Source organism: Brienomyrus brachyistius, chromosome 1 (assembly GCF_023856365.1).
Source record: "Brienomyrus brachyistius isolate T26 chromosome 1, BBRACH_0.4, whole genome shotgun sequence".
NCBI lineage: Eukaryota > Metazoa > Chordata > Actinopteri > Osteoglossiformes > Mormyridae > Brienomyrus > Brienomyrus brachyistius.
Window position 1 is genome coordinate 43,865,891 of NC_064533.1, and position 16,165 is coordinate 43,882,055.

Below are 16,165 nucleotides of genomic sequence, written 5' to 3' on the forward strand. Positions count from 1 at the left end.
AACCAAACATTCCTTTTGTTTTTTGTACACAGGCTCACCTTCTTAGTACACAGAAATGGAAATTGATATTCGCATATCCCACTTGTTTAATCTAATAAGGAAATAGATGTTTTAAGTTTAGATTTTCTATTTCCTTTAACCTTGTCATGTAAAATCCACATAAAATTATGCTATATAAAATATACCCCATATAATTATTGGGCACAACCATAAAAAGTATGAATAATGGATTTATAAACACTAAGCATAATCTTTATTAACTTGCAGAATAAGCAAATGAGAAACGTGTGTATTAAAAAACATGTTCACAAACGATGTTGCCACCGATAATAATAGAAATGAGAACATGTGCTTTTGTTTCTTTTATTTTCTAACTAAAAAGCAGTAAAAGGGAACTGACGTATATACTAAACAAGAGATTCCCCCAAGTTAATAATAGCAATTAACAAGCTTGCCGCTGTGGATTCACGCTGTATAAAATAAGGCCATACCGTCACTTTCAACCCAGATAGCCCAGGACGACAAAATCATTGCAATAAAAGAACTTACTCAAATCAGTAATTTTAAGTTTTAAAGAATTGCATTCTGATTATGCGTTTGATTATATTATGTTGTTGTTCTATAACATACTTGTTTTTATGCAGTTTAGCAATTTCGTCTAGTTATTTTTTCGCCAGTTTGTAAAATCAGAAAAATGGGCAATTAGTAGTAGATTTAATTTCCAAAACGCCGCATCACATCAATAAGTTATTAATTCAACATCATAAAATAGGCCGTATATGCTTTACTATTATGGCTTAATAATCTTGCCTTGACAAATAGCTTTACATATAAAGTACTCTAAATGTAAGAACGCTAATTAAAAGAACTATATCGTTGTTCCTTTTTTCTTCAAAACAATGGGTTTTGTTTTACCACAATCGTAATATTTACATTTAAAATACACGACTTCATTCTTCGGTTCTTCTAAACAGTTTGGCAGCTTAGTTGAACTTTAAATGTACCTTCTCTGGACATGTTATAAACCAGCGATAGATACTGAAGAATTAAAATTATCCAATGCGTATACTTAGACGGCTAAAGACCACAAACTAGAAACTAAATTATGCCAAAAGTAAAACGAGAAGTGAACAACGCACAACTAACACAAGCGCTCTTTGTCTTGGCAAAACTAATACTATTTATTTTTCCAACTGCGCCAGCTGAATCCGTCCAAGTCTCGCGATATTTGGATGTGAGCTCTGCATTGGGCTCTGCCAGCTTGCTGCGGCCAATAAAACCTCGCGTTGCTTCATCCTCTCTATTCCGTCTCGGAGTAGCGAAAGGTCGTTTAAACGTTTAGCTCGGCTCGGATAAATACCGCCGATCGTTATATAACCGGCAGCGTAAATAGTCATAAAGGAGATATTTAACATACGTTATCTATACTATCTCGTTACTTTATCTATACTTCTACATTTTGAGACTAAAACGAAAGACGCGAGACAACAGGGAAATACGAAGACGTGTCGCTATCGTGCTAACAAAGGAAACGCGTTTCTCAACAGGGATACATCCTCACCAGTCTTTAGTTATGAGTCATGTGGCCGTCGAAAATGTCCACGGTCTAGATCAGCAGGTGAGTGTCGGTGGCTCCGGCGGCTTTTCCGCCGGCCACACGGTGAGAGGGGTGACGCCGGGCTGGATGCGCCGCGATTTGCCGCTAGCTTAGCGGTGGACTGCGCGCTTCCGCTGCCCGGCGCTGTTAAGATGGTGGCTGCTGGTGCAGTCGGAGCTAGTGGTGATGATGGCGGCGCCTGGTTACGCCGCCGCGGCCGGTTTACGGTTCGCTGCTAACATTTTCTGGATAATCTGTTCTGATCTTTTTAAACGGATTTACCAACAATGTTAGATCTGCTTTTCCTGTCCTGTAAGGTGGTTAATAATACATTTTATTTTTATATGTGTCAAAATTCGAAGTCTTTTAAGCTAGGATGGGTTTTTAATGAAAATTAACGATCAAGCATCTAGAATGGTTTCAGCTGAATGGTGGGTTAACAGCTGTGAACATCGCTGTGAATTTAGTTCATAAAAGGAGTTTATTTCCGGCATCCTTTACGAAAGAGAAGCCTTGATCCAATTTTAATGTAAAACTTCTTTGCTATTGGGTCTTCATAAAGAACGGCGTTGCCGTTTTTTTTTTTTTAGTTTTGCTTGGATCACGATGTTGGTTTAAATCTGGTTAATTCTTGGACCGGCTTTGTTTTTGCGTAGCATTTGACGCGTTCGCCGACCCCCCCCCCCCCCCCAAATGGAAAACGAAGGTGCCGACGGTGTGCAGTCCGTCCTCTTCGGAAATTCCGAGTCTGTGGGCTTTGATCACTACCCCCCATCTAGACGTAGCGGTGTTTACTCTATATTTTTGTATCCATGTCTATTTTAATACTTACACAAGTGAAAACATGCGGCCGGCACGAGCATCGAGTTAATACGCAGTTAGGCATACGAAGTAACTAGTTCCTTATGTGAACGGCTAGAAGTCTAGCATTTCCGTGTCCGAAAGTGTTAAGTATCTAAAGCGAAACAACAGCCCTACGACCCTCCTGGCATTTTCGGCTTTATCACTTGGTTATAAGGTAATGATCAGTTTGGCCTGCGGATGCAGTTCGCGTAACTGAGGTGGCTGTATTTCGGCGATGGCGCATTATCTACTTGCCGGATCTACTTGCGGCCGGTCTGGCGTTGACTGACGGACTCGCTGGTATCCGCGTGGCGGTGCTGCCGTGAAGCTCGCGGTGTCTCGCGAGTCGGCCCGGGAACGCGGGGGACACGTGACAAGCGTAAAGTGATACTTATCGGCATCACAATGTATACGGCGATGTGCGGCCGCGCGCTGCTTCTCTTCAATCATGAACACCGTGTGAGTGAGCTAATGATTTTCTTTTTTCCCCACAGCTTGCTGTGCTAGACTTAAATTCACCGGCTGACGCGCAAGGTGGCGGTGGCACAGGCAGTAAGTGACTGTTGTACCTGGGGAAGGTGACACGCGTAGATTTGTGCCTCGATCCACGTAGTTGTGGAATTCTTTCAGTTGTGATATAAACTAATGATGAACAAACTGGATCGTGTTTACTTGACCAGTATTATATTGGATATGGCCCTTCGGTGAACAGTATTGTTGTTGGAGCAGCTGCCTAAATGTAATGCAATATCCTCATCGTCATATTTTTTCAGGGCGCTACATTCCCCCTCATTTACGGAATAAAGAAGCTTCAAAAAACGGTAAGATCCGAATCCTATTTAGTAGCATTTTTTTTACTGAATGTGTGACTTTATGGGATTCTTAAGACAGCATCATATGCTCCAGAGTTAAATCTGGAATTTGAGTGCACTGTGATGGCTTTGATGGTAATAGTTACAAATGCAGCTTTGAAATTTTGTGTTATAAATATAGAGTGCGCTCTGAAGTAAACATTGTTTTTGTTGGATTCTGAGGATTTTCTGTGTGCAAGGATCTTGGTCAGGACAGGCTTTTTGTCCTGTGTACATGGATTTAATTAGGCAGCAAGGGATGTAGTTGAACTTCTGGGGTATTTGTAAAGCTGGGGTTGGTTTGGTGTGTGTGCCTTTGCTGTTTTCGCTTTAACTGCCTGGCTGCCTTTCTTATTTCTATACAGTCAGAGGGGACAACAGGATGGAGTAATAGCTGTGTTGAACCGTCTCACTGAGAGTGTTTAAGCTGTTTCTTGATCATAATCATTAAAATAGGCTCTTCCTCCCTGTGTTTTAGGCACCGAGCCCAACTTGTGTTTTCCGGGCCTCCGGTCATTATAAGTCTCTCTTTTATGGAAATATTTGACCGAATTTTTTCACCGTGAGCCATTGTGGTGTGTTTTCCCCTTTTCACCTTTAACAGCAGGAGATGCCCCCCCCCCCCCGTACAGAGTGCTTATTCAAGTACAGTGCTGTGTATCTGACAGCTTTTCCTTAAGTACCAACAGCACTGATGTGTGACTTTAATGAAATTGCCTTTAATGAGCCAATAAGGCTGCTGTCAGGCATTTATCATTGTTTTGATTATATTGAGACATGGTGACTTTGCTTTGCTTGGAAATTTTGCCAAAAAAGCAGCATTTTGCCTTATTGGTTCTGTTTGTTTGCTTTTTCGTTTATTTACTCATTTGATTAGTGTCCAATTTTAGAAGGTAGTGAAGTACCGTAAGCAAAGACACTTCCCAAGGTCTGACTGCTGGAAGTTTGGTCCCTCTTCTGTGTTTTGTCCATGGGTTTTACTTGACAAAGGGTTTTGTGCTTTTGTTCAGGTTACCCAAGATGCCCTTCGCAGGACCTTTCTTTGTTTCAGGCCTACAGCAGTGGTTGGCCTGCCAGATGTGGTATGCCAGGATGCATCTGCATGTGTCTGGGGTGCACTGCAGAAGCTTAGCTTGTCTGTGTCAGCGCATATGAGCTCGCATGACGCTCCTGTGCCCCGTTCCCATTTCCAGTCTGTGTATCCATGGACTGTGGCTGATTTTAAGGCTTGTGTTGACCTTGCCCTGACTCCCAATGCTTTACGTTGCACGATGTGTGCCAAGTGTCGACGTGGATGTTTCACTGCTTGAAGATGAATGCAAGGCACCTAGTTACTGCTCTGTTTCTTGGATTTTTCCACCCCCGGTGTTCCTTTGTTCGTAAATTAACCGTTTCAGCACTACTCATTTGGAGCGCTGCAGAACTTATTTTAATGGTTGCTTCTAGAGTTGGATTGAAATACGTGAGTGTAGTAAGGCATGTGGTCTTTGTGTCCATTACAGCTTTCGGCTGCCTTAAGTTGTGTTGACATTTTGGCAGCTTATCCTTCTCATGGGGATGTCGCTTTATGTATCAGGTGTCATGACTTGGCATTCAGGGTGATGACAGCATTAACATTTTGTTGCGACAAGATGTTGAACAAAACACTAACCTGTTGGTCATGGCATTATAATTACATCCCTGTGACGTCTTAGCGTTGCTTTTCGAAGTGGGCTCATTTCTCTGGGTTATGTTTTTGCTAAAATGAACTACGCATGACCACATACCAAATGAATATGCAGCTTGATTACCTCTTGATGTGTCCTGTTGCCATGAAATAAGAGCATAATGCATCACTCTTTGAAATGTGTAAACATCTGGGTCAAATCTATTCCAAAAGTCTCATTATATGAAATGGTATGAAGCAAATGTTTGAGTACCTGCTTGCCTTTAACTCCATACAGCTGTAAGACTTTCATAATGGTTTAAAATCTTGAAATCCCCCCCCCCCCCCAGGTCAGACTGCTTGCACTCTTAAATGATGCAAATGAATGCTGACACACTTCATAACAGCCAAGCCACGTTGCTCTGCGGTGGCATTCCATTCCCTGGGGTGTTTTGTTCATCTTAGTGGGAAGTGTAGGCTTTAATTCCTGCCAGTTGTGCGTGCAGCAATGGAGCTGTTGGGGATTAAATGAAGCTCTAGCTTTTGGGTGGTATTTTTGATGTGGCCAGTTTTAAGTGAATCTCTTAGCAGACGGAGCAGGGTTGGGTTGGTATCTGACTGTTAGTTGCTGTGTCTCCTGCCTGCGTCGATGGCAGTGTGACTGATGGGAATCGCAGTCAGCATGCACAGCTGGGCAGATGCACGTGAGAAAACACTTAGAGGTGCATTGGTCAGGTACTACATAAATTCTTGCGATGTCCGGTTACTTCTCTACTGTTGAACAGCAGCGGGTTAAGGTTAATAATCAGAGGTCAGTCATTTTTAATGCTTGCCAGTTAGTATCCAGACCTCTTTCCTGTCCGTTAAAATCTATGCATCTAATCCAATGCATTGCTGTCCTGGACTTTGTCAGCTTGCATTCAGTATTTTAAACTGTAACCTGCTGGTGTGTGTTTGCTTTTTGAGTAGTGAAGGTCCTTTCGGTTTGTAATCCCCCCTCTAAACTGACAGCACTGACCTTCAGCATTGCTGTTTGGTTTCAGATATTATGTCAGACTTATTTCTTGTGAATTAAATGGCCTTGATCTTTTTTCCCTCTACCCGATCTGTTGAAGACTCTCCTGGATGGGACGGTGGGCGGAGCAATGGCTTTGTGAATGGATACCATGACGGCAGGGACAGTCGCCTGAACGGAGACCGTGGTTATGGAGGACGCGGACCTTCCCGCACAGATCGAGGTGGGCGTGGTGGGTACCGTGGCACCAGAGGCGGTGGCTCCTTTAACCAGTCCCAGCCAATGCAAAATGCAGGTAGGGAAGAGCTCATCTGCTGGTAGTCCTGAAAATAGATTTGCATGGATATTGGTAGAGCATGTGAAATGCTTTTAATGGTATGTGAGCCTTACCAAAAACACTTGGCTAAATAGTCCCACTGGACTAGCATGGAAATATGTAGAGCAGGGAAAAAGTAGGCTGGGTGGGTCTGAAACTTAGCTAATAGGCTGTGATGTTCTCTAGGGTATGCTTATGACGGCAAAGACAGTGGCTGGGCTGTCACCAAAGACCGAGACACCTACAGCAGCTTCAGTGGACGTAGCGACAGAGGGAAGTCCTCTTTCTTCAATGACCGTGGGTCTGGCTCAAGAGGAAGGTATGGATTTCTGCACTTCCAGTGGTTTCAACAAAGGGAGCAAGTTCTTAATTTCATGGTTGGTTTCTGGGCATTTCATTCTGCCACTCAATGTGCTCCATAGGTCTGACAGGTATGAGCGCGGCGGCTTTGGAGGAGGCAACAGCCGCTGGGTGGAGGACTGCAGAGATGAGGAGGACTGGTCAAAGCCCATGGCACCAAACGAGCGTCTGGAGCAGTCAGTATCTGTTATCTGCAGCATCTGTCTTCCTCATGGTTGCCTTGCCTTATGCTGACCGGTGTTTCTGCCCCCCCAGTGAGCTCTTCTCTGGAAGCAACACAGGCATTAACTTTGAGAAATATGACGACATTCCTGTGGAGGCCACTGGCACAAACTCCCCTCCTCACATCGAAAGCGTAAGTTCTTCACTCCTGCTCCCCGTCGGCCCATTTGCTCGTCTTTGTGACGCTGTCTAATTGGAGCATGTCCCCAGTTCCACGACGTCGACATGGGCGAGATCATCATGGGTAACATCGCTCTGAGCCGCTACACCCGGCCCACTCCTGTGCAGAAGTATGCTATTCCCATCATCAAAACGAAGAGGGACCTGATGGCCTGTGCCCAGACAGGTGAGAGCACGCCCCCTGTGGCCCACTGCCCGGAACTACATGCAGTCTGCCTTGCAGTTATTGTGTTGGGTGGGAGAAACTGGCTGAATGTTGACCTGTGGTGGGGACACGCAAACTTGAGTGCTTTCTGCTGATTCGTCCCCGTTCAGGCTCTGGGAAAACCGCAGCATTCTTGCTTCCAGTTCTGAGTCAGATCTATAACGATGGTCCGGGAGAGTCCTTGCGGGCCATCAAATCTGGCAGTCAGGTACTGCAGTGCCGTCACAAGTAAATGATCGGATCGCAGGGTTACCTTTTAGCCACATCAAGTGTCAGTTGGCGAAGTCTGATGTAATTGAAAATGCTGCCACGTATCTTGGAATGTTAATTATCTGTTAATGCTTCCTCAGGAGAATGGCAGGTATGGACGACGCAAGCAGTATCCGATCTCCCTGGTTTTGGCCCCCACCAGGGAGCTTGCCCTGCAGATCTATGACGAGGCCCGAAAGGTATGCGGTCTAGACGTGAAGCGGCATGCTGGATGACGTGAGCCCGCCGGCTGCCTGTAGTCTGACTTCCTCTTCTCCCACCCCCTAGTTTTCTTACCGTTCCCGCGTGCGCCCTTGCGTGGTGTATGGGGGGGCCGACATCGGCCAGCAGATACGTGACCTGGAGCGGGGGTGTCACCTTCTGGTGGCCACGCCGGGCCGGCTGGTGGACATGATGGAGAGAGGCAAAATTGGCTTGGATTATTGCAAGTAAGATTCCTCCAAAACACCAGATTCTGTGTCTTAGGGGCCACATTAAGGTCCTTTTGGCCGTTTCCTCTGCATGTAAAAATTCCTTTGTGTTAAGGTTGCATGTTTTAGTCACTTCTCCAGTCCCTTTTGCCATTGTGATTACGGATTTGTGTGGAATACAGCCACTAGTCTAGCATGGGTGTCGCCTGTAGTGTATATGATGCCTGCTTTTCTCTGAGGGGAGAAGTCTGTCCTTCCAGGGCTTTTAACTTTCTTTTTTTTTTTTTTAAATATAAAAAAAACCTTCCTACTCCAGTTTCTTGGTGCTGGATGAAGCAGACCGCATGCTGGACATGGGCTTTGAGCCCCAGATCCGGCGCATCGTTGAGCAGGACACCATGCCTCCCAAGGGGCTTCGTCAGACCATGATGTTCAGTGCCACCTTCCCCAAGGAAATCCAGGTAATTTTGCTAGATTGTAAGCTACACATTTTAGATCCAGAAAGTGGCATCTGATTTACTGAAATGTCCTCAGATCCTTGCCCGGGACTTCTTGGAAGAGTACATCTTCCTGGCGGTGGGTCGTGTTGGATCCACCTCTGAAAACATCACCCAGAAGGTGGTCTGGGTGGAGGAGAGTGACAAGCGCTCTTTCTTGCTGGACCTCCTGAATGCGACAGGTAAGAACATCTCCACCTTTAATCTGCAATGGCATTTATAGTCGCAGTATGGTGCTCATGTTCCAGGTAGTTAACTCGGGTTAGTGAAGGTTCAATGTTTGTTGCAGACGTAGAGGATTCCTCTGTGGTTAACTACCATTATCAGATGGTGTATCAGTTCTTTTCTGTGCAGATGGTCTTCAGCTCTTTTAGTGGGTAAAGTGGCATTGATATCATTCAGGGCCGTAGTTGAGTGCTGTTATAAATAAGCAAGTCTGAAATGCCTTTAAGTGTGTTACTGGTTTTGTTCAGTCATTCCCACTGAGGTTCAGGAAAATGCGAGTGAAACACCAGAGAAGCCTGGTAAGTTGTTGACGAGCGTATGATGTGGTCTTCGAATGCCTGGCACTTCGTGGAAGTTGTTGCTGGCTGTGTCAGTTCCCCCCCAACCCCTCCCATCTCGCCCCACTCAGTGACGTTAACTGGAGCAGACAGTGACTGCTGGTTTAGGCTTGAAACCGTGCAGATTGGTCGCCTGTGTTGGGCAGCCCCCTGCACTTATGAGAAGGAGGCCTTTCCAGTTGGGTGTCACTGTCTGCAGCAGCATCTTTGAGTTCATCTGTCGCCTGTGAAGTGACTTTCATTTTGAACTGTCAGTGACTATTATGCTCCATTCAAACCCTTTTTGAATGATCAAATTCTGTTGTACTACATCACAGAACTTTAGAACCAAATATTTGTGCCCTGAAGCGATGCATGTTGCTTAGCTTTTTGAAGGCTGCCTCCCTTTAGCTGTAGGATGTAGCTTAATAGAACCTGTAGGGTTATTTATACTCTGTACATTACAAACCAAGTACTTCACCAGTCTCCTGAGGTGTGGGAGCTAATGTGGGCTTCAAAGGGATGGACTGGCTGCTTTTGATCAGAAATACTGTCAGCATTTGCAGTCCAAGCTATTTAAAAATGTGAAGCGTTCAAGTTGATCTGGACTTAATGCAAATTTGGGTGTAGTCTGCTTATGGCACTAGCTTAAATGAGGTCACTTCATGTGGGTCTGAAATTCTGTAGCCTTTCATGCCCCATCCTGTCTTGCCCACCAATATCTTGTGTGTATATATATATATATATATTTTTTTTTTTGAGCATTTGCTGTGATAGCCATTAAAGTCATCCTGTGACAAACATTGAACCCAACTAAAGACTTCACTCCTGAATAAAATTTTTTTCAGATTGTCTTCAATTCTGAAGTATTCTGCTGAAATTGGGCACAGCTGGTTTAATTTAATGGTTGTCAGTCAAGGCAAAACTGCTTTTCATACATTTAGTCCCCAGTTTTAAGTTGCAAGCTCCCATGCCTTTTAAGAATGTGCTCTCATGCGTCGACGTTTTACCTCAGTGTTCGAGGTGGGTGAGCTCACGCCTTCCATCCTGAAACGTGGGGCTTCTCCGGTGGCTTCAGATACCAACACCTGTTCCATTCTGCAGGCAAAGATTCCCTCACCTTGGTGTTTGTGGAGACCAAAAAAGGTGCGGACGCGCTGGAGGACTTCCTGTACCGCGAGGGCTACGCATGCACTAGTATCCATGGTGACCGTTCCCAGAGAGACCGAGAGGAAGCCCTCCACCAGTTCCGTTCAGGACGATGTCCAATCCTAGTGGCGACGGCTGTATGTTCCTGCACTTTGCTCTGCAAATGCATTGATTCTGATGGGGAAAATCTGAAGTAGCGTCTAATGTTGGTTGTGGGGTGTCATTGTAGGTTGCTGCTCGTGGGCTGGACATCTGTAATGTCAAGCATGTCATTAATTTTGACCTGCCCAGTGACATTGAGGAGTATGTCCATCGCATTGGGCGTACCGGTCGTGTGGGAAACCTTGGTATGTATGTGCCTTAATATCTTAAAAGGCATTCAGCTACATTACATACAGGCATTGGTCACTTTTGCTTGCTGTGTGAGATGACATCTTAGGGCCGCACAGTTCACGGTTGCCTTTCTCATTAGGCTTGGCCACCTCCTTCTTCAATGACAAGAACAGCAATATTACAAAGGATCTCCTGGACCTCCTGGTGGAGGCCAAACAGGAGGTCCCTTCCTGGCTCGAGAGTCTGGCCTACGACCACCAGCACAAAAGCAGCAACCGTGGCCGGTCCAAGAGGTACTGCTGAAACTTAAAGCTTCACTTAGTGCTTCTGCCCTGTAGACCATAATTGTTTGCCTGTCAAAGTGAGTGGATGTTTAAAGACGCCGTTCTCTGCCTTTTAGGTTCTCCGGTGGTTTCGGGGCCAGGGATTACCGTCAGACAGCCGGTGGCAGCAGCAGCAGTTTCGGCGGCCGGGGTAACCGCAGCATCGGAGGTCATGGTGGAAGCAGAGGCTTTGGTGGCAGTAAGGGTTGGTGTCCTTGAATGTGCTTTGAGTGGGAAAGGTTTTCCTTTCAGAATATCCTCTGGCAGATCACGTAGACCCGCTAACCCGACACTTTGTTCCCAGGTGGCTTTGGAAACTTCTACGGCGGCGACAGCGGATATGGGGGGAACTACTCCTCCCAAGTTGACTGGTGGGGAAACTAGAGGCTCGGCGACATGCCAAACTAGCTCAATGGATACCACATGTAACTTAGCCAGACTCTGCCCTTGTAGCTTCAAGAACCTGCAGTACATTACCAGCTGTGATTCTCTGACACTGTTCCAACAAGGTGGCTGAAGATGGCAAGCCAGAGAATCTGGGGGTCACCACTTAAACGAAACATGGCTGCTGCGATAAATGCCTGGCATCTTGGACTTCGGTCTTCTGCTGTAGATGAATTTCTTTCTTGTAAATCTGAGGATCATTTCTCTGTTAATGTACTGTGCCTTTGAAATTAGACAGGAATTTGTTTTGTCATTACTGACTGTACTTCTGGCCTAAAGCTCAGTAAGATCTTTCTTTTCCCTTTTTTTCCTTTTTAAGGCAAAAAGCTTGTACTAAATCAAACCTTGGCAAACACTGGGATGTTATGACTTGAGTGAGTCATTCCATTTGAACCTCAAATTGTCACAGGGACATCAGGAGGTCTGCATTAGTGTACAGCTCCATCAGCTCACGGAATCATCTTGGGAGCTGAAATGTTGATCCTTTGTGTGGCAACTATCAAGGGATGAAGAGTTCTTTGTGCTCACTCTATCCTGGACAGGTACCTATGAAGGATTCGGTATTCTTCAAAAAGGCCATTCCAGCTGTGATCTTAATTTGACTAACTTCTTAAAACAGGCCAGTGTTTGGAGACAAATGCTGCAATTAATCCACCTTTTGCAATTGACTTGAGTGCTGAGGCAGCTAGAAAAGTTCACAATCTAGCCGTGAAGTGGGGTTTTTTTTTTCTTTTTACTTTTATGGGGGGAGCAGTTCTGTTTAAACTCTACCAAATCTCAGAATCGCCTGCCATATTAGATGTGACTCGTTGAATGGCTTCTAATGGACCACAGCGCTGAAACGGCCACGTGAATCGACATGGTCGCTTCGGTGTCCTACGCATGCTGGTGTTGTTTTTTGGTCAAGGTGATAAAAAGTGAGTTCTACAGCAGGCTTTATATTAGACATACTCTTTGGTTTTCTCTTTTTTTCAAGCTGCGTTGATACCGAAAGACAGACATTCTCGGCAGAATCGAAGGCACGGCTCATTCTTGGACTAAAACGGCTGTTAGAGATTTCAGAGCTCGGTGACGTACATACAGAGCAAATCAGCCTGCAGGGGGTGCAGTGGAGAGGGCAGTTGGAGCGACTGCCTTGTGCAGCAGCATTTCAGGTGCAGAGTTTCCATTGCTAGCTGGCTGTGAATTCCATGTGAACCGGCCAAAGCTGGGGCAGGGGGGTTACTCCTCCCCAACGGTACCGTAACACTCTGCTCCTCTGGAGTTAATCTGCCATTTTGTAGTTTAAAAATGACTGAGAAGCTGCCTTCTGGCTTAATTTCCTAAGTAGGAAGTTGAGATTTAGGGGGGCGTGATGGCATTTAACTTTAAGTGCAATAGACTAATTCTTCTGTGTGCTGTGCCTTGAAATTTTAAAAACTGAATCGGATGCACTGACAGTATTGAGGTGACTAACGAATGGTGCTATTTCAGTTGGGTCTTAGGCCCGTGTGTGTCGTATCCATCACGTTTTACAGAGTTATTTTATTGCACACCTAGAGTTTTATATAAATGTCTTGAGTGCGTGTCTTAAGCTTACCAATGTTGTGTGTTGAGATTGTGAAACGCAGCTTGTTTACAAAAGGGGAAGGTTCTTGATATTTAACAAGGATTTATTTGGGACCAGGGCTGAATAGCAGTTGCAAATTTAGCTATTTGCACACAGATTTCTAGATTCTACTTGTGCTGCTAGTTTTGTGTAATTTATTAAGCATTTTTGAGAAATATTTATTTTTATAAGCCTAAAGTGATTCTTTGAAAGTTTTGAGAAACTTGACCAAAAGACAGTACATAACCACTGGCACTTGAATGTTGAATGTCACCCGTATGCGTGAGACTTATATTTTGGGGTAGTGTGGGCTTTTTAATGTCAGTCATATTGGACTCTGTCAAAATCCACACCTGTCACTGGCCTTTTTGGCCTTGCATTTCTATATGATTAATTGGCAATCAAAATTTGAACCGACATGCCAAGGTTTGGATAAGTTCTCAAATACATTTCCTTAAAGTATCAGTGCCGTGTCCAGGTTCTTCATTCGTGATTTTTGTTCAGATTTTTGTTTCCCCAGTGAACGTCTGGCACAAGGCAATCCTAAAACATGTGGTTATTCTATTATTGCATTTGCATATTAGGTGTGTCTGGTGTTTTGACCTTTTTAAATAAACATTTAACAAGCTTCAGCTATAGCAGTAAGTCTTACCAGCCTCTGAGGTGGACCATGAATGATGGGGGGCGGGGGGGGGGGGGTCTGAGTTTTTGGGGGGGTTTGAAGCTTTGAAAAAGTTAAATGTTTTTAAATGGAAATGAACGCCAGGTCTCCTTTAGGTTTAGTGTTTGCTTTATGTACTAGTTTAGAAGCTATGCACTGCATGAGACAACTCAGCTGTGCATTTATTGTATGATTTTATCTGAATAAAGTTTGGAAAAGAGACCTTAAGCATGTTTTCTAAGACTGTTAACATGGAGAGCCCTTTGTAGCAGCTCAGTGCTGCAGTGTAGGCAAAGTGAAAATGCAGTAAAAATCAGTTTATATGAAATTTCGTTTGTGCATTTTGTCTGTTCCTGGTCTGAGTCTGCTTTCTACATTCCGTTCTAAATTCTGCTCGGTGTTCGGAGTCGTTTGCTTGTTCTGATCCATTAACTCATAGTATGTCATCTGACACTGCATTGTATGCGTGAAGGATTACGTGTCGCTCAGGCGCATCCAGTGACCAAATTTAGGAAGTTATTCCCTCTCTTGTTAAGGTTTGTCTTGAATTTTTGCATACGATCTTTTGTGCCCTTTTTATTTGTGTTCACAATTTGGAATATTCCATTACAGGCGGAACGAGGGGCAAGGTGGTCTATCCTCAAAACTGTCTCTAGAAACCCCCCCCCTCCCCCCCCGGCTGGTTGCATGCCTTTTCTAATGGTGTCCGCCCCACACCAGTCAATACCGAATCATTCCCTGATGTGCCGGCTGGCTTTATATTCTCGCCGATTTGGTACTAATAGGTCAAAATGCGACAACGTGTATGCGGGCAGGGGTATATATTCGCGGTATTAAATTGATTTATTTGGTAGCTTTTCATGATGACTGTCTTGGCGCACCTCTAACTAATGCGATATGTGATAGAGGCAGCGGGGGAATCAATCTTGGGCTAACAGCGGGGCCCCCTGAGGTCAGCATCCACCCATCTTTCTCATTTCTGAATAGTAGCCTGCCTGGCTCACAAATTAGAATCAGAGAACCCCTTTGGGTAATTGACCCTCAAAATGATACGATATCTTCTCGTGATCGGCAAATGAGAGAGAACCGATCACGCAAATGTCCGGTCAGGTTTTTTGTTTTTTTTGTGCAGGCGCAAGATGCCGCCCTAGGTGACCTCCCGTGTCGCCTACCCACAAATCTGCTATTGCCCCCTACCCACGCCAAATAACGTCGGATTGAGAACTTCAGTGCAGTACTTACCCAGCTAGCATTGGTTCGTTGGGCCGACGTCGGTCGTTATGTCAATGGTCAAAAGTGGATGTCGACACAACGTCTGGCCAACATAATGGTCTACATAATGAAAATAAGATTTTTGGATATTATTGTTTGTTAGCCTATTAAAAGGCAGTTAGTGTATCTAATTTCCTTTCTTTCTGAATCGATGAAACACACTTGATGTCGTCCAAATTTTTCATCGACGTAACGTCCGGCAGACGTCTCATAGACCTTTACTCTATGTCCAAGATCGAATTTATACAGATTTCTTTTCAGATCAAGATGAACTGTACAACCTATACCTCCACAGAAAAAGTTTAAAGGATTCCATAACAATCCCTTTTCTTCGTTGGCTTCATGTCCTGAAAATGTCGGGTATTGACTAACTCATGGTCAGTCCCGGATGTTGTCCAGACGTGCAGCCAACGTCCAGAATGTACAGTATACCACAGCCATGACAGCTTCCCAGCTAACATTTAACGTTGGCCCAACGTTGGTAGAACGTCGGACATAACGTCGGCCCAACGTCATTAGCAGACGTTGGCCTGACGTGCATCTGCACATCGGGTTTATGTCAACTCAACGTCTGCAGCGAACGTCAAATGCACGTTGTCCCAACGTGCAGTAAACCAAGTAGTGATAAACAAATGTGTGCAATTCCCTGGGGCCAACGTAAAACCAACGTCCCACGGACATTATGGGGACCAACCTACTTTCAATGTCTGGGTTACGTCAACTCAACGTCTGCAGCTAACGTAAAATGCACGTTGTGCCAACTCTCAATTGCCAATTAAAGAGTTCATCATAGGTCAACATGCAAACTCTCAAAGGATTATTTAGACACTTAAATATATTGCTATTATCAAGGCGTGTCTAATAAATAAACTTGATCCTGTTGAAAGTTTTCGTCAGCTTACCGACAGACGTTCATCGCCTCTGTAGCCCAGGTTACAAATATTGTAAATAATAAAATAAATAAATAGTTTGTTTTATGTCTTATAATTATTTACTAAGATTTGTAAAATAGTCTAATTTACACGTGAAAACATTTACATATATAAAAAAATGTTGTGCCCCTCCCTTCTCCTCGTTCATGCGCAGTAATGTAGTGCATAGAAGAGAGAGAGACTAACGGCAACAGGCTAAAGAAGCAGCAGAGACGCGAAGGTTGAATAATTTTGTAGTTTTCAAGGTGAATTTCGGATCTTTTCTAGTTAAAACAGTGTTGCAGATTGTTGAAACGGTAGCGACCTTAACCAGAGAAGTTTTGGCCAGGTTTTTATTCCACCCGGGAGAGTTTCCCGAGCATCGAGGGATAACGACGAAAGTTCATTAGCTCGTGTGCATGTGTGAGGAGACGCGCGTGCAGGAAGACATCGGACGGCGAGGTTTGCCCACGGATTTCGCGCTTTAAGAGGCTGAGACAACGTCACAACCGGCTCGAAGGGACACGGTTT

The 16,165-nt window shown here is 44.7% G+C and overlaps 1 protein-coding gene across 12 annotated transcripts; it reads left to right on the top strand.

The window, feature by feature from the left end:
* The first annotated feature begins 1,277 nt into the window (after window positions 1-1,277).
* Window positions 1,278-13,779, top strand: ddx3xa (DEAD-box helicase 3 X-linked a). 12 transcript variants are annotated; one of them, XM_049011866.1, is made up of 20 exons: window positions 1,278-1,618; window positions 2,935-2,992; window positions 3,214-3,261; window positions 4,302-4,373; window positions 6,052-6,246; window positions 6,454-6,586; window positions 6,690-6,803; window positions 6,883-6,982; window positions 7,060-7,195; window positions 7,345-7,442; window positions 7,585-7,683; window positions 7,772-7,932; window positions 8,231-8,375; window positions 8,449-8,593; window positions 8,885-8,935; window positions 10,058-10,239; window positions 10,332-10,449; window positions 10,575-10,728; window positions 10,836-10,963; window positions 11,063-13,779. In XM_049011866.1, the coding sequence occupies exons 1-20, from the start codon at window positions 1,574-1,576 to the stop codon at window positions 11,140-11,142; spliced, it is 2,262 nt and encodes a 753-aa protein (XP_048867823.1). In that variant the 5' UTR covers window positions 1,278-1,573; the 3' UTR covers window positions 11,143-13,779. The 12 variants fall into 12 exon arrangements, with proteins under 12 accessions (XP_048867823.1, XP_048867909.1, XP_048868069.1 ...); XM_049011952.1 differs by having other exon boundaries at window positions 10,836-10,957; XM_049012112.1 differs by having other exon boundaries at window positions 10,836-10,909.
* The last annotated feature ends 2,386 nt before the right edge of the window (window positions 13,780-16,165 follow it).

What these genes read in the sequence shown, in the direction of transcription:
- ddx3xa (XM_049011866.1), top strand. Translation starts at nt 1,574, where the DNA reads ATGAGTCATGTGGCCGTCGAAAATGTCCACGGTCTAGATCAGCAG. An exon ending in GGGTCTGGCTCAAGAGGAAG is followed by an intron (nt 6,587 to 6,689) that starts GTATGGATTTCT and finishes TGTGCTCCATAG; the next exon opens with GTCTGACAGGTATGAGCGCG. An exon ending in TCTATGACGAGGCCCGAAAG is followed by an intron (nt 7,684 to 7,771) that starts GTATGCGGTCTA and finishes CCCACCCCCTAG; the next exon opens with TTTTCTTACCGTTCCCGCGT.